The sequence below is a fragment of the Mizuhopecten yessoensis genome, unplaced genomic scaffold, assembly GCF_002113885.1.
Source record: "Mizuhopecten yessoensis strain PY_sf001 unplaced genomic scaffold, ASM211388v2 scaffold7713, whole genome shotgun sequence".
NCBI classification, from domain to species: Eukaryota; Metazoa; Mollusca; class Bivalvia; order Pectinida; family Pectinidae; genus Mizuhopecten; species Mizuhopecten yessoensis.
In genome coordinates, this window is record NW_018407185.1 from 894,862 (window position 1) to 919,920 (window position 25,059).

Genomic DNA, 25,059 nt, shown 5'->3' on the forward strand with positions numbered 1-25,059 from the left:
ATCTTTTTCAAATTTGATATGTAAGTTCCCCTTGGTCTCTTGTTGTGTAGGTTAACTTTTGAGATTGTTTGGATAAACAAAATGGCTGATGGGTGGCCATCTTGAATTTTGGCTGTGAAAGTTTGTTATTGCTATTTCTCTGAAATACTGCAGGGATCTGTCTCAAATTTGATATGTAGGTTTCCCTTGGTCCTTAGTTGTGCATGTTTTTGAGAGTGATCATAAAAACAAGATGACCTCAGGATTAGTAAGTACTTAACTGATCTTTCTCATATTGCAATGATCAGATCTATTTCTTTCACATTATAAGAACTGTACTAGTAAATATTTGAAACAACATACTCACCTTTAAGGTTGTCTTTTATATACAGCAGTATGAAGTTTAGATCAAAAGTTACCTCAAGGCCAGCATTTACTGTTTACATAACTCAAACATTAGAGAAAAGAAGAGTAAAGAATTAAGAGAAAAGATCAAACTGACATAGAAGTTATGAAGATAGTACAACAGTGGGTGGTCGGTTGGTGCATTGGATAGTACACTTGCCTTTCACCAAGGCGGCCGGGATCTCTTGTTAGGTCGTGTGCTACACATACACTGATATGTCGAACTTTATATTTGGTTACATTTTTAGGAGTGTAACATATATACTACTATATCAAATAACGGTAAATGTGACCTATATTTTCTGCTTCACTGACTTTGGTTAAAACTTTGTTTATCTCCATTTGCATCATCAAAGTTGAAGTGGGGGTTTAAACTGTATACTCAAGCTACACAAATGCTTTTTTTTTTTTTGTTATTATTATAAATATTGAAAGGGTTAATTTTCGCTGTTGAACAGTGCAGATTGAAAGATGCACCAATAACTAGTAATATCTTTTTAGTCCTTGACAATATGAAACAAAACTTCAAGATTTCATTTCGCTTTCAAATTCGGTTTTTGACTTGCCACCATGAAGTAGCGGAGGCTATAGACTAAGGTATTGCTTTGACCGCGGCGGCGTCAAGATTAAGTTTTTGCGTTTAACTTACTTTCACTGAGAGTATAATTTAATTAAGTGTTACGTACACCAACCAAACTTGGACCATAGATGCATCTTAGGTAGTAGATCTCAACCCATGCATCAAATGCTGGATATAGCCTACCTTTACATGAAAGTGAAAGTGCTCTTAACAACAGATTGCCCCTTCTATTTAGTCCTGTAATATCATACATAAGTTTGCTGTAAGTGAAAGTGCTCTTGACAACAATGATTGCCCCCTCTACTTAGGTCTGTAATATCATACATAAGTTTGCTGTTAGTGAAAGTGCTCTTAACAACAATGATTGCCCCCTCTACTTAGGTCTGTGATATCATACATAAGTTTGCTGTAAGTGAAAGTGCTCTTAACACCAGTGATTGCCCCTCTACTTAGGTCTGTAATATCATACATAAGTTTGCTGTTAGTGAAAGTGCTCTTAACAACAATGATTGCCCCCTCTACTTAGGTCTGTAATATCACACATAAGTTTGCTGTAAGTGAAAGTGCTCTTAACACCAGTGATTGCCCCTCTACTTAGGTCTGTAATATCATACATAAGTTTGCTGTAAGTGAAAGTGCTCTTAACAACAGCGATTGCCCCTCTACTTAGGTCTGTAATATCATACATAAGTTTGCTGTAAGTGAAAGTGCTCTAATTAACAACAGTGATTGCCCCCTCTATTTAGTCCTGTAATATCATACATAAGTTTGCTGTAAGTGAAAGTGATCTTTATAACAACAATGATTACCCCCTCTACTTAGGTCTGTGATATCATACATAAGTTTGCTGTAAGTGAAAGTGCTCTTAACAACAGTGATTGCCCCCTCTACTTAGTCCTGTAATATCATACATAAGTTTGCTGTAAGTGAAAGTGATCTTGACAACAATGATTGCCCCTCTACTTAGGTCTGTAATATCATACATAAGTTTGCTGTAAGTGAAAGTGCTCTTGACAACAATGATTGCCCCTCTACTTAGGTCTGTAATATCATACATAAGTTTGCTGTAAGTGAAAGTGCTCTTGACAACAATGATTGCCCCTCTACTTAGGTCTGTAATATCATAAATAAGTTTGCTGTAAGTGAAAGTGCTCTTAACAACAGTGATTGCCCCCTCTACTTAGGTCTGTAATATCATACATAAGTTTGCTGTAAGTGAAAGTGAAAGAACTTAGTCTCTTGACAAAACTGGCACCCTGACTAGAAGGTCTGACGCCTGAAAACATTAAAGAGATAATAAGAAACTAAACTGATATGGACATTTTTTGTAACATTATCCATAAAGATATACGAAAAAGCATTAAGTGTATAAATATCGGGCTGAAAATGACCCTAATCGTATTGCCAACGAAAATGACCATAAAAATATGTATGATTTGATAAGTGTAGCTAATATTTGCTATAAGTTGTCAGATGCAATGTGAGTGATCTGGCTCCTGGGACAGTTAGTGGGAAGTCAACCCGGCCAAGTGTTAAGTTTATAATCAAATCCCATCCATGGATTTCTGTATAAATGGACTCCAGGAAGTCACAGCAGGTCTTGCTGCTCGGTGATCAAATTGAAGAAATCAATGATTTTCATGCTTTTATGATAAGGAAATCATGTTAGGAAAACCTCTACAGAGAGCAGACAAGTGTTATGATAGACGTGTCAAGTGTTTTGATAGATGTGTCAAGTGTTTGTGTCAATATCTTCACTAAAATCATTTGATTCTGTTGAACTCGAGATGTCAGATTTCTAAGCATTGTAAGCTTAACACATTTCTTACTGGAATTTTAAATATAAAATGTAAACACTGTTTAGGTGTTTTATCTGGGTATATCTATTTGATATCCTTCGTTCATTGTGTTTTATAGTTTAAATTCAATACATTTTTATATTAACTGGCCACAGGTCCATGATAATTTTTCTCTTACACTTTCCTACTGTAAAAACTCTAATGTTGTGATGGTGACCCCAGTCACAGCACAGTATGTGTGCCATGGTCAGGAACACATGAAATGATGATGCTACTACCATAGAAACACCTCATAAAGTGATGAGTAATATGGTGACAATCAGAACAATAGCGATTGTTAGCTAGCTGTCTTTCCCTATAGAAAAGTAAATAGTAAAGGTTTATCTTTTACCTAGCCAAACTGGAAATGCACTTGTGAAGATCAGGAGAATTTTATTTCACCTTATTTCATATGTAATGAGTCAGCTGAAAGTATCTACAGCAGTCAGTTTAAGAGGGCACTTCTTTACAACTACAGCTGTAAATGGAGGTAAAAAGCTGAAAAAGTCAACCATACATATCTCTATATATTGGAAGGAAAGTCTTACATGTGGCAAACTGTCGCTGAGCGAAACCTCTAAACCTTTCCCATACAGGAGAGCTCACACAACCAAATATTGTACCAGAAAGCAACACATATGTACAAACCACACCAATACTTGACATCCCCACTTCAGATTTTTAATGTGTATCGATAAACCCTGAACGAACTATTATCAGATTGTTAATGATAACTAATGTGGCAGGATATTGTTGTATGACATTAACACTATAAACCTACAGTTGAACCTCGTTATCTCAAACTCTTATAACAGCTCGAAGTATTTCTCCGGTCCCAGCCAAATCTTTTCTTTATCTTAGTTAATAAAACTCTTATCATTCAAACCCTGAAAACTCGAAAAACTTGGATACCTCGACGTAAGATATTGGTTTCAAAAGCATAAATCAATCATCAAAACATCGTCTACTTAATCGTGTTTGAATTTCACTTCGTCACTTATTTATTCTTTGATACAAGTAAAATGCAAAACTACGGCATCTCGCCATTCTGTGTTTCTGAACATCTTTCGTGAGTAGGCTAGCATGAAATAGTTAAAAATAATTTACGATAAAGCTCATGCAGTACTGTAAAGTGTGAGGACTGTCAAAACCAGATTGTTCATAATGAAAAACAAACTTCATCAATGTTGATCAACAGTATTCTGTACTTATATTACTGCAAACCGAAAAATTGGTCACAAAGCCTGGTCATGCATAAAGGTGATCCACAGATAAATATCACAACCTAGGACAGCTTCATGGGTTCATGTTTTAACATGAGCCAGTGTGGCTTTGAAAGTCAATCGAGAGATTTTAAAAACAATACGATAATTGCTGTTGATTATGCATCGAGTTCAGAGGAGTGACAGCTGTCACATATTTGGCTTTAATAAATCCATGTGATACATGTACGATAGAATCTGTTTGTGAGTGTTTTCATTTAAAGAATCAACTATTTGTGCTCTCCATTACTGTGATTTTTTTTAGACTTGCGCACTTTCATTTCCACATTGTATAGTACGAGGTCGGAGACAGCGAGATGGTTCGATTTTAAATATAACACTTCAGAGGTAAAACTTGACGGACTTGCAAATACAAATGCAAACCTAGAAAGACTTTGCCATGACAACATTTAATCCCTAGGCCTGTCCATATTTCATAACGAATTCACAATATGGTCCAACCGTTTTGATCAGGAAAGTATGTTTTTCGAAAATAACTATTTTTGTAAGCATGTTTATTGTAAAATAAGATACATCTATTTTTTCTATTGATTACGTATATCATCCATCAATTAATTATAAGCATATTATATGGCTTTTAATACAAATCAATGACTGCTAGCTAGTGCTATGTCCAAACAGCAAATTTCATACCAAATTTATGAACCCACATATCTCAAATACTCGGATAACTCAAAGATTTTCAATGACCCTGTCGACTTAGAGATAACGAGGTTCCACTGTAATTACTAATGAAGATACCATATTTGCCATAATAAGAGTATCTTTTATAATGTCAGGTCCCTTTAGGAATTAAAAAATAAATGGAGAATTAGAACTTGGAATGGATAGCAATAAGGCATATATATCTCAGTTTCTTCCACATCATTTGCCCTTAATAGATTAATATGGCATCCAAAATTATAACAATTTCTCAAGTTCTGTTTCGAGATTACCTGGAACAAACTAATCATCAGACAGATCAGTCAATTTTTCTACACATTCTCATAAATGAGTGGGTTAATTGTATATTATTAAATGGCAATTTATTTTAAGTAAACGACAGGTGTATTTTCTTCTGTCCTGAAACTTACCTGGAGTTAGGGGCCTTGAAACTTTATATTACTGCTTCAGACTCCTCCCTAACTTTTTGTTGGACTTTTTGTAACTTGACACAATGACATGTAGATGAGCATGAAGAAAAGGCATTTGTGATACAATATTTTTTTCTGGAGTTAAGGCCCTTGAAATTTTACATTTTTGCTTCAGAAACATTGCATTTAATGCAACTCCTCCTTAACTGTTTTCTTTTGCTATTATTTGGCACAGTCAAACTACATCATAATATGAACATGTGCTTGAAGAAAGGAATTTGTGATTCGACCATTTTTCTTGGAGTTATGACCCTAATTAAAACTTTATATAATATTTCCTGTTCCAGAGATCTTACAAGCGCAAGTGGGGGGTAAATCTATCTTCGTGAGCTCGCTCACAGTTTCTCTAGTCAATAACTGTTTGTTGTAGCAATACACAGCAATGTTTCAGGTGTTTTGGCGTTTAATTATAATTGGGATAGTTGCATAATAGAAAATATAGCAAATTGAAATCCAAAGTCCTGAATGTATGGTAATGCTGGAGCTAAAACACTGAATTTGATATGGTAGGCGTCCAAAAAATACTTCAATCGACCGGAACTTTAATGAACAGTGACATTGTCTTCATTAGAGTCTGCCACCTATTTTGCCCAGTCTTATAATTTAATGCATTTCAGTTTCTCTTCCTCCCCAAAAAACATTCCAGATTGAATGTGATCGTGGATTGTGTGGATCGTGGGTTGTGTGATAAATGATTGAAGACTTTGGTTTACTGGTTTTTGAAGTGACAGCTACAGCATATAATTCAAACACCATCTAACGATAATTCTAAGGTAATTAAATGCCATTTCGACATGTGATGTTGATTGACTTAAAAGTTTGAAAAGATTGTTGCTGTATGAATTGAATCAGATTAAGCCATTTTTGAGTTACTTTGATGAATTGAGCAAGGTATTTTCATTCGCGTTTCATGTACTTTCTCCCTCCCTGAAAAAGTGGAATGACGGAGATCTCCCTCATTGGAGGCTTCAGAGGTTGACACCTATGATATTGTATATTTGGTTTAAAATTTCAGTGTATAACTATGATGGTTACTGATAGAACGGTTACCTAATTACCATGTAGACAAATTAACAGCAGAAAGGTTAGGATGTTACTAGTTTTAGTTAAGTACCATGTAGACAAATTAACAGCAGAAAGGTTAGGATGTTACTAGTTTTAGTTAAGTACCATGTAGACAAATTAACAGCAGAAAGGTTAGGATGTTACTAGTTTTAGTTAAGTACCATGTAGACAAATTAACAGCAGAAAGGTTAGGATGTTACTAGTTTTAGTTAAGTACCATGTAGACAAATTAACAGCAGAAAGGTTAGGATGTTACTAGTTTTAGTTAAGTACCATGTAGACAAATTAACAGCAGAAAGGTTAGGATGTTACTAGTTTTAGTTAAGTACCATGTAGACAAATTAACAGCAGAAAGGTTAGGATGTTACTAGTTTTAGTTAAGTACCATGTAGACAAATTAACAGCAGAAAGGTTAGGATGTTACTAGTTTTAGTTAAGTACCATGTAGACAAATTAACAGCAGAAAGGTTAGGATGTTACTAGTTTTAGTTAAGTACCATGTAGACAAATTAACAGCAGAAAGGTTAGGATGTTACTAGTTTTAGTTAAGTACCATGTAGACAAATTAACAGCAGAAAGGTTAGGATGTTACTAGTTTTAGTTAAGTACCATGTAGACAAATTAACAGCAGAAAGGTTAGGATGTTACTAGTTTTAGTTAAGTACCATGTAGACAAATTAACAGCAGAAAGGTTAGGATGTTACTAGTTTTAGTTAAGTACCATGTAGACAAATTAACAGCAGAAAGGTTAGGATGTTACTAGTTTTAGTTAAGTACCATGTAGACAAATTAACAGCAGAAAGGTTAGGATGTTACTAGTTTTAGTTAAGTACCATGTAGACAAATTAACAGCAGAAAGGTTAGGATGTTACTAGTTTTAGTTAAGTACCATGTAGACAAATTAACAGCAGAAAGGTTAGGATGTTACTAGTTTTAGTTAAGTACCATGTAGACAAATTAACAGCAGAAAGGTTAGGATGTTACTAGTTTTAGTTAAGTACCATGTAGACAAATTAACAGCAGAAAGGTTAGGATGTTACTAGTTTTAGTTAAGTACCATGTAGACAAATTAACAGCAGAAAGGTTAGGATGTTACTAGTTTTAGTTAAGTACCATGTAGACAAATTAACAGCAGAAAGGTTAGGATGTTACTAGTTTTAGTTAAGTACCATGTAGACAAATTAACAGCAGAAAGGTTAGGATGTTACTAGTTTTAGTTAAGTACCATGTAGACAAATTAACAGCAGAAAGGTTAGGATGTTACTAGTTTTAGTTAAGTACCATGTAGACAAATTAACAGCAGAAAGGTTAGGATGTTACTAGTTTTAGTTAAGTACCATGTAGACAAATTAACAGCAGAAAGGTTAGGATGTTACTAGTTTTAGTTAAGTACCATGTAGACAAATTAACAGCAGAAAGGTTAGGATGTTACTAGTTTTAGTTAAGTACCATGTAGACAAATTAACAGCAGAAAGGTTAGGATGTTACTAGTTTTAGTTAAGTACCATGTAGACAAATTAACAGCAGAAAGGTTAGGATGTTACTAGTTTTAGTTAAGTGCCATGTAGACAAATTAACAGCAGAAAGGTTAGGATGTTAATAGTTTTAGTTAAGTGCCATGTAGACAAATTAACAGCAGAAAGGTTAGGATGTTACTAGTTTTAGGTACAGACTATTCAGTGTATAACTGTGAGCTCCTCCATTCACATTCTGCTTGGGCCGATTACTGTTTAGTTACTAGTATTCTTTGATGAATACACATGTACAGAAAATACATTAATACGAGAGTTGGAAAACAATGATTTCTTTAATGTTAAGATGCAAATATATTTGAAAGTAAACTTTTCAAAATTTTGGCCTAGTGCAATACTCATCTGTGGTTTGAAATAGCAAAACCTTTTCCTTGATTCCCTCAGTTCGGCAACATTGTACAACATACATTATTGGCTTAGCTTAGTAATCTCTTATGAGGTCAACTCAGAGGTCACACAATAGCAAGATGAACGTGCTACGCCGAAATAAAAGCAAAAGACTCTTGGATGATTGCCCTGATTTACACAGCAGCTGTTGTCTGTATCTGCTATTACAAAGACGAATAACAAATGTGTACTGATCTCTGTCATAATGGAACACATGCACTCATGATCGCATACCTATATATATAAAGATAAGGATCAGTACTGGATTTAAAGGGATATATACCTTATCTTTTATATAAAATTAGGGGGAGCGTTGCCAGTATATTTACTAAGAGAATTTAGTGTACCTGATATCAGAAATGTAATCGTTATGGTCGATGTTTTCCGGTCGTGCTGGTTTTTATCTTTTTCAGTTAATATACAGCTGTTTGTGGTCTGTGAACGTGAAAAATAGTATGAAATATCAATATTATTTACTTTGTAACCATGGTGTTGATGAATTAGTATAAATATAGTATCTCCTATATCAAAGTGAGAAAATATACTGTTACAATATTTTTCATTTAAAAATCCATACATGCTTTATAATACCGCAGTATTATAAATTCAAGGATGTTATCAGTCATACCTATTCATGAGAAATAATATTACAAAATATATCACTTCTAAATATGTAATGAGTTTCAGGCAACCAAAAGGAGTTTTTCTGGCTTAGGGTAACTTCCCAATCAAGTTATTCTTAGGTTTTACAGCCCATAATTGCTGGCCATTCATTTTGATGTTTATATTTATAATTCCTCTATGGCTGCATTGTTAGAGTATAGGCTTTGCAATGTAACGGTCCTGAGATCGACCCTTGAAGTTTTTCTGCTTTTCATACCCCCGTCGTCCGATGGGTCGTATTATGGTATATGGGCTGCTTTGACTGATGTCCTGATGTCCGGATGTCCGTCCTTTAACATTTCCTTGTCATCGCTCTCCTGTCTTCATTCATGAACATATCTTGATGAAACTTGATACACATATTGCATATTAATATAGCTCAAACCATTTTGCATTTCAGAAGTTTACATGCATTATTAGTGGAGTTATGCCCCTTTTATTGCCAAATAAGGGCATTGTGTAGTAAATGCAAGAACTTTTTTCCTCTTTAATCAATTATTTTCAAATTTTGTACAGTAATGCTCAACATAAATATATTACGGGTTTTTCTGTCGAGTTTCAACTTTCTGCCTTTTGGAGCATCACATTTGACATAGCAACACTGATTTTTGCCGTTAATTTGTACGTGTTACTCAAACAATTGTTCTCCAATTTTTATTAAACTACTTGGTTGTTTCATTACAAATGCTTTAGATGAGTTTTAATATCGAGACATTTAAACGCTATTTGGCAGAGTTATGCCCCTTTTTCATTGCCAAATAAGGGCATTCCATTGAAAATGCAAGGACTTTTTAATTATTCATTCAAGACTCCTAACCTAAATCCAAGGTTCCAGTTTTAGTAATAGCAAAATTAATTGACCACAAAAGTGTAATTCTGAAACACAAAATAGCTCGTGCCATAAATAAATGGCAAGGTCACAGTCACCAACAAATCGTTGGCACTACACATTTATATCATGTCACTACCTGCTTCCAATATATCGATACCCTTCCAAGGGTCTGATTTAGATTGCTGATCTGCACTGAGTATCAAAATTAAGGATACTTTCCCCTGCAATATGAAATCAAGACATTGTTTACCAGAAATCATTGGATATATAAATTAAGGCTGCAATGATCATAGATTCATATGTAGGACCATAGTGGCTGAGTGGTTAATGCGTCTGAATGTCTATGATCACTAGCCTTCCACCACTGGATCGTGGGTTCGAGACCTATATGAGACAGTTATCATGTACTTACCGGCCAGGTCAGTGGTTTTCCTTTGGGCACTCTGGTTTTCCCCTCCACTATAACCTGGCATGTCCACAATTAAATGACAATAGCTGTTAATAGGATGTAAAACACAAACCAATCAAACTTTAAATATATTGTGTTGGTAACCTTTAGATAAATTCGCAATATATAGTTATTGTCTCTAAACAATTTAAATAATTAGCGCTGTTTTCTTTTCATTCCAGGTGGCTCATTGTGAAGGATGGATTTGTGGCATATATCCGACCACGTGATGGCCGTGTTTGTGATGTCATGTTGATGGATCGTGACTTCTGTGTCAATGTTGGCATGGGAACAACTGGAGCACATCATGGTCTTCTTGTCACAAATTTAAACAGGTACGCAAAGTTGAAATTTAAAGTCAAACATGAAATTCATTTTAACATGAAATAAACCTTAGGATATTAAATGTGTAAAATTTATCGAGGAATGTACAAAGGTAGATTAAAAAGATCATTCAAAGCTTTCAGGATTATTTGGTTGATGTTTGTAGAATATAAATTTTTCGTTTTCAGAAATCTGTTAGCAAAGTGTTGGACTCGAAGGAAGGCAGAAGAGTGGAAAAGAAATATTGAGGAGGCAGCAAAGACAACAGGGAAAGACTACACACAGGAAAACAGGTTCCAATCTTTTGCGCCTGTCCGGGAACCGTCCTATGCCAAATGGTAGATAGATACTTCGTATTTGTCTCGCAGAAAAACCCCCCATTAATTTATGTGTTAACCTTTCACCTTTTGTTTTTTTACCTCTAATTGATGTCTGGAGTCTTTTTAACTTGTAATTTACCTCTCTTTTACCTTTTATTGACCTCTGTTACCCTAGATTTGATCTTTGATCCATGCATGACCCATTTTACAATTTGGACCTTAGACTTCTAATAGACTTGGTTTGACTTCTGACCTTTTATAAATCTAATTATTTTATGCCATTTAACATAAAGCTTGGCAAATAATTTGACATCATTTCCACGTGACTTGTATTAGACCTTTTGACCTTGGCTGATCTGTATTTGACCCATTGACCATCGGCTGATCTATTTTTGATCTGTTGACCCTTAGCTGATCTGTATTTGACACTTTGACCCTTAGCTGATCTATTTTTGATCTGTTGACCCTTAGTTGATCTGTATTTGACACTTTGCCCCTTGGCTGATCTATTTTTGATCTGTTGACCCTTAGTTGATCTGTATTTGACACTTTGACCCTTGGCTGATCTATTTTTGATCTGTTGACCCTTGTCTGATTTGTATTTGACCCTTTTACCCTTAGCTGATCTGTATTTGACCCTTTTACCCTTGGCTGATCTGTATTAGACCCTTTGACACTATAATTTGACCCTTGTCTAATATGTATTTGACCTTTTGCCCCTTGGCTGATCTGTATTTGACCCTTTGACCTTTGGCTGATCTGCATTTGACCCTTGACTGTTCTGTATTTGACCCTTTGACCCTTGGCTGATCTGTATTTGACCCTTTGACCCTTGTCTGATTTGTATTTGACCCTTGTCTGATTTGTATTTGACCCTTTCACCCTTGGCTGATCTGTATTTGACCCTTAGCTGATCTGTATTTGACCCTTTGACCCTTGGCTGATCTGTATATGACCCTTGTCTGATCTGTATTTGCAGGTTCGTTGATGGCGATTCTTACTTTTCGGCCGTGGCTGATGCACTAGAAAGTGCCAAGGAAGAAATCTACATCACAGATTGGTGGTTAGTATATAGATCAATGAAAGCAACCCGCTTAGTTTGTTGACTATAGATTTGAGATACCTACATAGTTTTATTAGGTCACCTGAAGACAAAGTCTCAAGTCACCTATTCTAATCGCCTTTTGTCAGTCGTTGTTGTCCGTCGTCCGTCATGCGTTGTCCGTTTTATCTGCTGGGAGAAGTTATACCTGCTGGGAAAGTTTCCATTTAGGAACTGAGATGGGGAGAGGGAGAGAACATGTGTCAATTACAATTACTAAATTACAAATCTTTGTTTGCTTGTGGAATTCATGAGTTAGTTGAATATCTGATAAACAAATTTTCACAGCAATTTATTTTCACCTTTTTCACCATTCCTAAATGAGGGCAAATTTATCATGAGAGCAAATACTAATACACTGTGCACTAGATTTAATAATTACATGTGAAAAGGGAAATTAACACTGTGTAGATATGTATGATATGGGTGGAGGGTGAATAAAGTTTTCCAATATACAATGTATGAATTGGAAAAGGTCTTGATTACACTGATCAAAACAAGCTTTGAGTCATAAACACATTGATCCATCAGTGATACACCACAATATGGTGGTATTTTTTCTTTGATTGTCAGCTACCGTGATATTTTGATCTTGTTTCGTACCAGCCTGTAATGTATGCTGAACAGCTGGTCACATGCATCTGAACTGAACATACTTGGAATGAATTGGATACGGATGTGGATAGATAAAATCCATAACAGTCTGTGTGTGTCGTAGTCATACCTATGTATAATCTCCGTCAACAGGCTAGTCATTGGACAATGACTCATCTTTATTCAAACACCCTGCGTTTACCCTTATCACATCAGGATTTTCATGTATCTCTGGTTGGCCTTCTGAAGTGGCTAATTGACAGTTACCTTTGTAAACTAGCCGTAGTTCATAAACATTCTTAAAATTGATAATAACTAAACAATTTCTTCTAAAGAACCAATAGGCCTACAGTCATGAGATTTGGCTGGTTATGCTTTCTTGGATGGAGTTCAATAAAATTTGTAAAAAAAATTACTTACCTGCTTTCAAGGTCACAGGTTTCAAACATGTTCAAAATTTCAAACAGCCTCTTCTAAAGAACCAAAAAGGCCTTCAATACTTATATTTGATATTTGGCTGGTAGCCTTTTGGACGGGAAAAGTCCCTGGACAAAGTTTGCAGACAAAAATGACCTTGACCTTCTTTCAGTGTCACATAGGTCAACTATGTCAATATACTTCAATTTACTTCTCCACCACCAAAACCTGGCACATCCTTAAATGACCATAGCTGTTAATAGGAAGTAAAACACTAACAAACTGAAGATTCAAAAAAAGATTTTAAGGGTCGATAACCGTCAAGGCATTTGGCTGTTAGCTTCCTTGTATGGATCGCGAGCCTGACAGGGGAAACTCAACCCTCGGGGAAAGATTCTTAAGTTGCCAAACACTGGGCAAAGCCTATTAGTCTCATCCTAGAGTTAAGATCACAGAGGGCTTTCCCCAGGCTTAACAATTAATATTATATGGCGTCACTTTTACAATGTCAGATTTGACTATGTGATAGAGCCAACAATTATTGTTAGAGAAAAGAAATCCTGTCATGAGGGTGAGATTGGGATCTGAAACCTCAGGGGAATTATAAGTCTGGGCAAGACTTTTGATTGGCAACTTGAAAGTTTTCCCCTTTAGACTGAGATCTCCCCCATCTCGCTCCCAAAGAAACGAAAGATTCTATTAATCTAGTACGTGTATCAACATTGATCTCAATGTTAAGATTTGAAAAAAGCACCAAAAACGATTGCAACAAGTTAAAATGTGATGATAAGAAAATTATTCAAATCAGAAACATGATGAAAATCAGGAAAAAAATAATAACACTCAAAAAATGATCAATCAGAAAAAACAACTCTATCACAATCAGTCAAAATCACCATTGGAAGATTTTCAAAATTTTCAAAATTGAGGAAAACATTTGAAACAAAAATCTTCCTAGCTTTGACAGCTGTGCCTAATGTCAGTAGATGTTGCCACAACTATTGTTGAAGGGCTCACACAACTAAATCATTTACTATATGTTATTACTAAGCTTTGGAGCTAATAGCGTTAATAGTTGAAGTTCAACACTAGTGACAACTGTCTAGATTCACAGATACATACCTGACAAAGGATTCAAAAGGCATTTTTGGTGAGTTTAGTGGCATATAAGAGCGCTACAGGCGTCTACTTTTGACAACCGGTGAAATGGGACGGGAACCCCCCCGGACATTTGACCCCATATCAATCCGCCATCACATTTTAAAATCTACTAAAACTATACATTTTTCTAAAGTTCAATATCTGTAGATTAGATTCAATGTAAAATATGTCAACAATTACCTATTTGAATTATTTGGAAGCACTGCATTAACCCGGAACAAATTTTAGATAGGGATTACCATGCTATGAAACACTTGCTGATTGGCTGATTAAAGTTCCATGAGTCCTGAAAGTACTAAAGAATGTTTTATTGATAAATGTTAATACAGAAATTTTCTGGCAAGAAACAAAGATTAGGACTGACATCTATATGGCTGTACCGATAAAACTTAAATATGGATTTACTTAAGTCCAGATCATGATGTTGGCCTTTTGTGGGATCAAATTGCTGTGGAAATAGCCATTATCATGGTATAACCAAGGAATTAGATTAAATCTAAGTCCGTGGTATAACATGCTGTTTCTGTGGATTGATTTGAGCTCAGCATGCTGAGAAACTGTAAATCGTCCATTATTCTGTTACCTTTATCACCTTTATTCATTGTCCGTCCATCAATCTGTCTGTCAATCCGTCAATAAACAATTTTTCGAAATGAAGTTATATATTTTGTAAATATTCCTATTAATTCCTTTTTCTGTTTTTGTGGTTTTTTTCAGGTTGAGTCCTCAAGTTTATCTCAAACGGCCAGTTACCGACGGCAACACCTGGAGACTAGACATTTTGTTGGAAAGGAAAGCTGTATGTGTCTAAGAAATGTGCTAATATCAAAATAACAAATTGAAATGTTATTTCCTGTACACTGAACGAGTAGACTGGCTCATAGTTTGCAAAATTATTATTTTATTTTTGTTCTGGAAATGGTCCTCAATTTTGAATTGTCAATATAAAAGCTGGATTAACATCTAAAAAATTCCGAGTCATTTATAGTGTTAGCTTGCCTGAGGTTGTTTCACCCTAATATAAATATATATATGTTGTCAAGTTATAAATACATCAGGGTTGCCAACCTCTTAGGAGTCCAGTGTGGGAGATCTCCCTCCACTGGGTTTTCTTAAGTGTGAGACTTTTGACGGCGTCGTGTATTAACGTCGTTTTCAGTGTTAAGATATAACATTTACAAATGTATCAAACAAATCCTAGCTTTCTCTGACTACTATAACATCTGCATTGTTGATATTTTCACTTCAAGATCTTTGTAGGAAATAAAACAAAACATTTTTTGCAGATATATATAAGATTTTTATTATTTATCACACAAAAAAAAATCAAAAGCCTTATTCTTGTAACAATTCCACCCTTGGCTAGAACATGTACCAGTCTTTTTATTCTGTTTTTCCATGACCTGTTAAAAAAATAACAGTTTATATAGTAACATGAACAAGTTCATTAGCATGAAAGATAAAAAAAAAAATGATAATTTGACAGTGGAAAAATATTTTCTAATTACTTCTGGCTACTATGTGTTAAGTACACTCACAAAACAAATTATTTTGGAAAAACTGCACATGTGACAGAAAAATATATTAAATAGCAACAATGATTTAACACACCAGAGACTTGTAGGAATAAAAGTAGAGGTAGTCCAACACATAATCATGCAACAATTCTATTGAATCGGATTGAAAACGTGGTATAAATGATAAAGGTCTATTTGTTGCTAAGGATATCCTAAGCAACAAATTGACCCTTATCATTTATCCCACGTTTGCAATCCGATTCAATAGAATTGTTGCATGATTATGTGTTGGACTACTTACCTACTATGTCTATCCAACATGCCAAAGCACTTCCCGAAACTCCTAACTTTTTCATCGCATCAGATTAAAATTGTTTATTCCTACAAGGAATTCAGATTGTAATTAATGTTTGGTTTAATTTACATGTACAATGTACTTAAAAAAATCAAATATTTTTTCTCTTTTTTTTTTTCTCCAGCTGCAAGGTGTAAAGATCTTTATCCTTCTGTATAAAGAAATGACGATGGCAGTCAATCTGCAGAGTATTTACAGTAAACATGTGCTAATGAACAAGTGTCCTGAAAATATCAAGGTATATTTACTGTCATCCAGTACAGGGACTGCTCTTTAATGTTAACTGAATATAAAAACTTCTAAACAGATTAGTACTATTGCTTTGACATCTGTTAACAGAAATAACGCTCATTACATGTGTTGATGTCAAGCCAGTATATTAAATCACAAACAAGATGATTTTTTATTCAATGTTCACATGTCAAGGGAGGTTACACTACTAGTCTTGCTTGAGTGTAAAGCCTTTCAAGTTTGTATTTGATAATTCAGTGTTTCTTTACGACATACCGTAAAAATTGCATGTTTTCTGGTAGTGACAACGGTACAAAAAATACAAAGGGATGAAATTATTTATTGAAAACTTACAAAATGGCACAAAATGATGAAATGCAGGTAATCCTCGATATAATGCCCCTCATTCTATTTGCCACCTCATTTACTGCCAGCACATTTCAATGTCCCTTTTCTTGTCTTTAAATATTTTCGTTATATGTTTCCCTCAATCTATTGCCAAACCCCTTTATAATGCCAAAATTTCTCTAGATAAATTGTGGCATTATAACAAGGTTAATATTTTACTGAAAATTATTGATATTATAGCTTCTGTCAGATCTGCACTTTTCCTTATACTTTTGAATAATGCACTACAATAAGCCTTTTATGACCTTTGACCTTGACTTGACCCTAGGTCCTTAGGCATCCTGACCACATTGGGACTGGCGTCCTGCTCTGGGCTCACCATGAGAAGCTGGTTGTTGTGGACCAGAAGATTGCCTTTGTTGGTGGCATTGATCTCTGCTACGGACGCTGGGACAATGAACGCCATAAGTATGTGCTAAGATTTGGAGTTGTCTCCACCTGGCAAGATCTATGCACAATTAAAAGTACATAATATGGTGATGGCAGGGCCGGGTTTAATGTCTCACAAAAAATGTACAGAAATATTTGCCATGAAAACAAAAAACAGACATTGACATAAGAAGATATTCAAGTTACATATATTTTCAAACTTTGAGGTGTTCATATTAGTTCGGTAGCTATTGATATTGACAATGACTGTTTTAAAATGATATGAAAACAGCATGGGAAAATATATTCTGTGGGCATTACTGATGTTTATTTCATTACAGACTAACTGACCTGGGATGTATTGTCTATGAATCAACGAATCAGAATTCACAAAAAGAAATGAAGGTAATTATGTACAACTTTGGACTTTTGTGATGGTAAATAATATAGTGATATAAACCTGAAAAAGTCATATTGAGCGAGGTTTGGATGTGAGGTTATTGGCCATGATGTATTTCTGCTTTCAAATTGTACAGTCATGCTGACCCATACAGTATAGTATTGATGTTTAACAATAACCAAACATAAAATTATAGCCTTCAAATATTTTTCTATCTGATGGCTGTTATTTTCCCCTTGCATCAAGTTAAATCAAGGAGATATATAGGATTTCGCTCGTACGCATGCACGTACGTATTTTACACTCTCTGTCATCGCTCTAGTTACGGAATTTCATGAAACTTCATACAAGTGATTGGTATGACAATAGCTTGAACGAGTTCGTGTTTCAGGTAGGTGCCTTGAAAGTCAAGGTCACTGTTACTATTTTAAGAAAAACTTTCAACGATCTTTAGCGACTTTATTACTTAACTAAATTTGATGAAACTTGAAAGAAGTGTTTGTTATTACCTTGAATAAGTTTGTGTTTTGGGTAACTGTATTGAAGGTCAAGGTCACTTACTATTTTTAGAAACCTTTGTCATGGATCTATCAACTTCAATCTTCAATGGAATTTCATTTAACTTCATACAAGTGTTTGGTATGGCAATGCCTAGAACAGGTTTCCGTTTCAGGTTTCTACTTGGAAAGTCATGGTCACTAAGTTACTATTTTTAGAAAAACTTTGTCATTGCTCTAGCCACTTCATTCCTTAAGGTCATTGGAGTGTATTGATAAAACGGAAACAGGAAGTACATTCCTAGTTGAATATCCAATGTAGGGAGACGGCATCACAATTTCTTCAAATTCTAATGTTAAATATTAAATTGATGAATATTGTATGTTTTTTATTGACAGAACAGGGATTTATTCAGGTGTTTTTTATCAATGAGTCACATGTGTCCATTTTTCTGTACTTCAGGAAACCAGCTACCTATTTCACTAATGTGAAGTTTTTCAAGAACGATAACTCTTACCTGCAATTACTATGTGTATATGGTTTTATTATAAAATGTCAATTTTTATATCGTCTATAGAGTATTAATTTTACACAATTTCAGCATTTATGAAATTGATATACATTAATGCAATACTAATATATGTCAGTATCATTTTTATTGACATCATTTTGTAAAAATATTGTGTCTATCATTTTTTTTTCAAAATTCACTCCTTTTTACATAAATTGCCATTTAAAATCCTTAAAATTCTGACAACCTATACTTTTTTTGTGGCAGAAAGTTTTCTTTACTTTAAAGCAATATAACTACAAAATTTGAAGAAATTCTACTGAGAAATGGTGACACAATCCTATTACCTTAATCAAATTTCTTGAAACTTCATAGAAGTGTTTGGTATGGCACTTAATGCCTTGAACAAGTTCACATGTCAGGTTTCTTCATTGAAGATCAAGGTCACTGTTACTATTTTTAGAAAAACATTGCAATCGCTTCAGCTACTTCATTCCTAAACGAAATTTCATGAAATTCCTACATATATACACAATGTGGATATGTATCACTTGTGATGACTTGTTAGCGGTAGAAATGCAGGGGATTCCCTTTAGTTTTAGTTTAAGCCTTTAAATAGTCAACATGGAGGTAAAGTTATAATAAGATTGTTTCATGCTTTTGTTTGAAACTTTTTCAAACAGTACTAATTTTTTTGCTACTAGTCCTTTACAGCTAAGAGGATTTTGACCAAATTTAGTCTGGAGCATCATTGGCCAAAGGGTTCTCAGTTTTGTATAAACGGAGGGTATGGTCCACCTGGGCGCAGAGGGGCAGGGACAAATATGGGGAAAATAGGTAAATCTTTAAAAATCTTCTTCTTCTCAACCAATAGAAGGATTTTGACCAAATTTGTTCAAGATGATCTTTGGACAAAGGAGCCTCAAGTTTGTATAAACGGAGGGTGTGGCCCCTCTGGGGGTGGAGCCCAATAGGGGAAAAAGAGGAATTGTTTTCTCCTACTATACCAGTGAAGGGATTTAAACCAAATGCAGTCTGAAGCATGCTTAGGGGAAAATAACTCAATTTGTTTAATTTGTATAAAAAGGTGCATGTGAGGCCCAATAGGGGAAATAAAGGAAAATTTGGACATAACATGGAAACTCATTTTCTTGGTGTCTTTCACACCAAAACAGATTTATATGTAGTTCTTCTTGCAACTTTGTTTATTGTACATATTAAAACCCCCATAAAATTTAACGAACAATGAGACAAAATAAAATCTGTTACAAGAATTATAGTTTATAGTGTCATTAATATATACTTAAAAATGAATATTTTATATTTAAGGTAAAATTACAATCTCAGGAAAATGTGGAGGAGGAGGAGGAAGAAGTTTTGGACCAATCAGGAATTTCCCTGAAAATCAGTCCTCCAAGTCCAATTTCCTCACCTAGTGAAGAGGAAGCACAAATCATTCCACCACCAGGGGTCAGCACTGAACAGGAAGTGAAAAAAGTGGAAGCCGTTCCAGTGGACAAAGAAGAAGAGAAGACAGATGGAAACGATTCAGACGAATGTAGTTGTCACAAATGTCGAACTTCTGAAAATCGTCATAGTTACTCAAACTCTTCAATGGAGGAGGAAGAATATGCATTATTGTTGAAATCTGAGAAAAAGGGGGACGCAAATGTAGAAAGTTCTGACTCGGACAATCAGGAGGTCATAAAGGCCTTGATACATCATGATAGCCAAGGTTCCAGGCCACTTGATGAAATGTCAAGGCCAAATGGAACCCTGGTTACATCAAATGTTTGTGAGGAAGGGGACTTACAAAGGAAATCTGATACTGTGTCTGCTCAAGAAGAAGAAGAAGAGAAGGTTACGAATGGCAAGTCAACAGACTGTGTTAAATTAATGTCAAAGAAAAATAAGGATAGAGTAATAAGTGAGGAAACTAGGAAGGTGAATTTTTCTGAGAGTATATCAGTCCAATCTGATTCTGTTAAAAGTACAGGAACCACAAGTCCTCCAAAAAGACACATGTGGAGTTTTGGTGGTACAAGAACATCCACTGCTAAAGCAGGTAAAAGTGTCGAATTTTCAAGTAATGTTGTTGATAATTCAACAGACTCGCAACCACGAGACAAAAATGTGCAATTGAAAAGTTTCAAACAATTGACTTCTAGTAAATATACTGTGGATGAAAATGGTGACTCACGTCTAACAGAAGAGGAAGACAAAGGACTAACAATGAGGCCACACATCGAATCTCAAGGGGAGGGTAGTAAGGAGGGTGGTGGTAGGGATAGCTGGGCCTTGAGAAAGCTACGCCGGTCGTTACAGCGACACCGAGAACCAAACAACAACAATGGCGATCAGACCGACCACAGCGAGGACAACGAACACTTGATGCGTAAATGGAAGCTTGTGCTAAACATACAGAAATTCGAGTCAGCGGTTCGCCGACCACAAGAGAAAACACCTCTACCAGAAGGAGAAGAAAAAATGCCTCATTCACCAGTACGATTAAGAGATAAAATTGTGAGTCTGTCTCGTAGTTATTATATCGTCTTTTATTTTGATTTGCGACTCACGTCTGGAATGAAATATAAACTGTATCTGTTAACACCATAAATCTAGTAGTTAATTAAGGTTATACGCTACCTTACTGTGATGTGCATTGTAAATCTGCCCAAAAGAGTTCCAGACTAAGATTTATGTAATCCATCTTCTATAAATATAACTGTCGTGATGAAACTGAAAGCAGTTTCAAGGGAGAAAATTCTTTCTCACACCACAGAAAGGAATGTCATGTTATACCCTGTGCTAGATATGTTGATCTTGTCCGTTCTATCAGTTAGCACCTTTACATGACATTTGATGCCATTTCATTCTTTTTTCTTATTTTTTCTTATCCCCTGCTTTCACCAAAACGGGGGATATTAATTTGTGTTTGTCCGTCTGTCTGTCTGTCACGCTTCATTTCCGTGCAATAACTGCAACAAATGTTAACCAATTTTCTTCAAACTTGGTAACAGGTTTAAATATCCTAAGGCTCGACCAAGTTCGATGACCACTTTCAGCGGACTTTATTTTGCGGAGTTATGGCCCCTTGAATAACGAAAAACATCATTATCTGCCTTCTCCGTGCAATAACGGCAACAAATGTTAACCGATTTTCTTCAAACTTTGTAACAGGGTTAAATGTTGTATGGGCTCGGCCAAGTTCGATGACCATTTTCAGCAGACTTTTTTAAGCGGAGTTATGGCCCCTTGAATAACGAAAAACGTCATCTGCCATTTCCGTGCAATAACTGCAACAAATGTTAACCAATTTTCTACAAACTTGGTACCAGGGTTAAATGCCTTAAGGCCTCGGCCAAGTTCGATGACCACTTTCAGCGGACTTGTTTTGGTGGAGTTATGGCGCCTTGATTAACGAAAACGTCATTATCTGCAGTTTCTGCTTAATAACTCTTGCAAATATTAGCCAAATTCCTTCAAATTTGATAACAATGTTTGTGTTCCTCTGTCTTTCCACCCATCTCGGGTACTCTTTGGTTTTCGTGTCATAATTGCTGTATATATTGACATTGTGCAGATATTTCAACCAAATTCCGTATGCACATCTGATTCATGCTAACTGCCAACCGATGTGATTTGTGCATATTTACGGATAATTAATGAGGTATAAGTCTTTTTTTTCTTCAAGTTTTAAGCTTTACATGATGTCTCAACAGCACGATACTCACATGTAAAACCTAACCTCAATAATGTTTACCTACAATATGTCCTGCAAGCGGGGGCTATAAATTCCACGAATTTGCTTGTTTATCATTTAATGGAGATTATATCAATGTTATTTACTTAAGGGTATTAATATAATATAATTTACACGGTGAAATATAGTTTTCTGTTCATATACATATGCACAGACTATTTTATGTACACTAAAACATTCAAAGGGAGTATTGCCAGGGCAATGTTAAATTGAGTTCTAAGTCAGGATCCTCGTCAATTTCAATGAATTAAAAAAGATATTTGAACTGATCTATGATAAGGTGTGAGAAAAAAAGATAATTTTCCTGTTTCTAAGTGAGATTGGGTTATCTCTGTCCCGGGGTAAGATCTGTAACATCCCAACTCCAGCTTGTGCCTTGGCTGGGTTTACGTTAAGTTACACAATGTCATTATCATACCTGCCAACTCTTCCTATTTTTGAGGGAGTCTCCCAAATTTTGACTCTTAAATTTTAACATTTTCAACCAAGGAATTTTTGCTACTCTTTACATGTGTTCCGAGATAATGATTTTTACCTGAAATACAAAATCTACACCATAGAGTTTTCCAAATGTTGACAAGTATGCAATATAAAAACAGTTTTTAAAGTTAAATATATCAATGCGAGTTATTTTATATTTACAGAGACACAATTTACAAGAGAAGTTCAAAAGCTATCACCATCGTGACAGCCTCACAAGTTTGGATGAAATGTACATAAAAGATGAGTATGTATCTACTTTAACGTTTTTCAACAGAATATAATGTGGAGAAGCTAGAAAAAATGTCCGTGTCACCCTGGTAAAATATTAACCACTTCATACCGGCTCGGCTAGGGAGAACATGCATGGATCCCTCGACTTGTTCTACCAAATTCTCCAGAGGTCAGCCTCGATCGGCCCCAGTTATCTGTGCCTATCATTTTTTTGGCTGATTTATCCAATTTATGTGGTAAATCTGACAAACAAATGTGGCCCAGGTTTATAACGAACCCCTGTGAAATTAAGAAATCAGTTAAATATAGGTAGAATCCCTTTCAGTTTGATTTTATGAAACAGTATCAGGACTGCTTTAGATTTATATAGTTAGAATGTTGACAGTGAATGATAAAAAAAAAAAAACAGTATAATTCCTATTTACCTAATGAAAATAATTTCTAGGTTGAAACCTGGAGAGCTGAAGCGAACCAGCAGTGAAATAAATATTGATGAGCTGGGATTGAAAGGATCCTCGAAGCTTTGGATTGGCAAAGACTATGTCAACTTTATATTCAAAGACTTTCAGAACCTAGAGAGGCCATTTGAAGGTAATATAAAATAATTTGGTAAAGTGAAGAAGAAATGCTTCAAAATTGAAAAAGAATGTTGAATGGAATTTATTTTGATATCTGCTTCTTAAAGTAAGGATCCATGTACCAAAAACTGTAACCAAGTATTGTCTACTTAAAGATCCCTGTACCAAAAAATGTAACAAAGTATTGTCTACTTAAGGATCCCTGTACCAAAAAATGTAACAAAGTATTGTCTTCTTAAGGATCCCCGTACCAAAAACTATAACAAAGTATTGGCTACTTAAGGATCCCTGTACCAAAAACTGTAACAAAGTATTGTCTTTTTAAGGATCCCCGTACCAAAAACTTTAACAAAGTATTGTCTACTTAAGGATCCCCGTACCAAAAACTGTAACAAATTATTGTCTACTTAAGGATCCCCATACCATAAACTGTAACAAAGTATTGTCTACTTAAGGATCCCCGTACCAAAAACTGTAACAAAGTATTGTCTACTTAAGGATCCCCGTACCAAAAACTGTAACAAAGTATTGTCTACTTAAGGATCCCCGTACCAAAAACTGTAACAAAGTATTGTCTACTTAAGGATCCCCGTACCAAAAACTGTAACAAAGTATTGTCTACTTAAGGATCCCCGTGCCAAAAACTGTAACAAAGTATTGTCTACTTAAGGATCCCCGTACCAAAAACTGTAACAAAGTATTGTCTACTTAAGGATCCCCGTACCAAAAACTGTAACAAAGTATTGTCTACTTAAGGATCCCCGTACCAAAAACTGTAACAAAGTATTGTCTACTTAAGGATCCCCGTACCAAAAACTGTAACAAAGTATTGTCTACTTAAGGATCCCCGTACCAAAAACTGTAACAAAGTATTGTCTACTTAAGGATCCCCGTACCAAAAACTGTAACAAAGTATTGTCTACTTAAGGATCCCCGTACCAAAAACTGTAACAAAGTATTGTCTACTTAAGGATCCCCGTACCAAAAACTGTAACAAAGTATTGTCTACTTAAGGATCCCCGTACCAAAAACTGTAACAAAGTATTGTCTACTTAAGGATCCCCGTACCAAAAACTGTAACAAAGTATTGTCTACTTAAGGATCCCCGTACCAAAAACTGTAACAAAGTATTGTCTACTTAAGGATCCCCGTACCAAAAACTGTAACAAAGTATTGTCTACTTAAGGATCCCCGTACCAAAAACTGTAACAAAGTATTGTCTACTTAAGGATCCCCGTACCAAAAACTGTAACAAAGTATTGTCTACTTAAGGATCCCCGTACCAAAAACTGTAACAAAGTATTGTCTACTTAAGGATCCCCGTACCAAAAACTGTAACAAAGTATTGTCTACTTAAGGATCCCCGTACCAAAAACTGTAACAAAGTATTGTCTACTTAAGGATCCCCGTACCAAAAACTGTAACAAAGTATTGTCTACTTAAGGATCCCCGTACCAAAAACTGTAACAAAGTATTGTCTACTTAAGGATCCCCGTACCAAAAACTGTAACAAAGTATTGTCTACTTAAGGATCCCCGTACCAAAAACTGTAACAAAGTATTGTCTACTTAAGGATCCCCGTACCAAAAACTGTAACAAAGTATTGTCTACTTAAGGATCCCCGTACCAAAAACTGTAACAAAGTATTGTCT

The 25,059-nt window shown here is 35.2% G+C and overlaps 2 protein-coding genes across 2 annotated transcripts in view; one reads left to right on the plus strand and one right to left on the minus strand.

Moving 5' to 3' along the window:
• The window catches only part of LOC110454163, a 223,410-nt gene that overhangs the window by 156,534 nt on the left and 41,817 nt on the right, over positions 1 to 25,059 (minus strand). The gene's annotated exons all lie outside the window — the stretch shown is intronic.
• LOC110454166 (phospholipase D1-like) overlaps positions 1 to 25,059 on the plus strand; it is a 90,815-nt gene that overhangs the window by 47,891 nt on the left and 17,865 nt on the right. The window contains exons 8-17 of the mRNA XM_021503541.1: positions 10,328 to 10,480; positions 10,658 to 10,807; positions 11,769 to 11,852; positions 14,781 to 14,862; positions 16,060 to 16,173; positions 16,843 to 16,982; positions 17,285 to 17,348; positions 19,682 to 20,875; positions 22,760 to 22,842; positions 23,275 to 23,420. Of these exons, the coding sequence (XP_021359216.1) occupies positions 10,328 to 10,480; positions 10,658 to 10,807; positions 11,769 to 11,852; positions 14,781 to 14,862; positions 16,060 to 16,173; positions 16,843 to 16,982; positions 17,285 to 17,348; positions 19,682 to 20,875; positions 22,760 to 22,842; positions 23,275 to 23,420 (2,210 nt within the window). The remainder of the gene's footprint in view (positions 1 to 10,327; positions 10,481 to 10,657; positions 10,808 to 11,768; positions 11,853 to 14,780; positions 14,863 to 16,059; positions 16,174 to 16,842; positions 16,983 to 17,284; positions 17,349 to 19,681; positions 20,876 to 22,759; positions 22,843 to 23,274; positions 23,421 to 25,059) is intronic.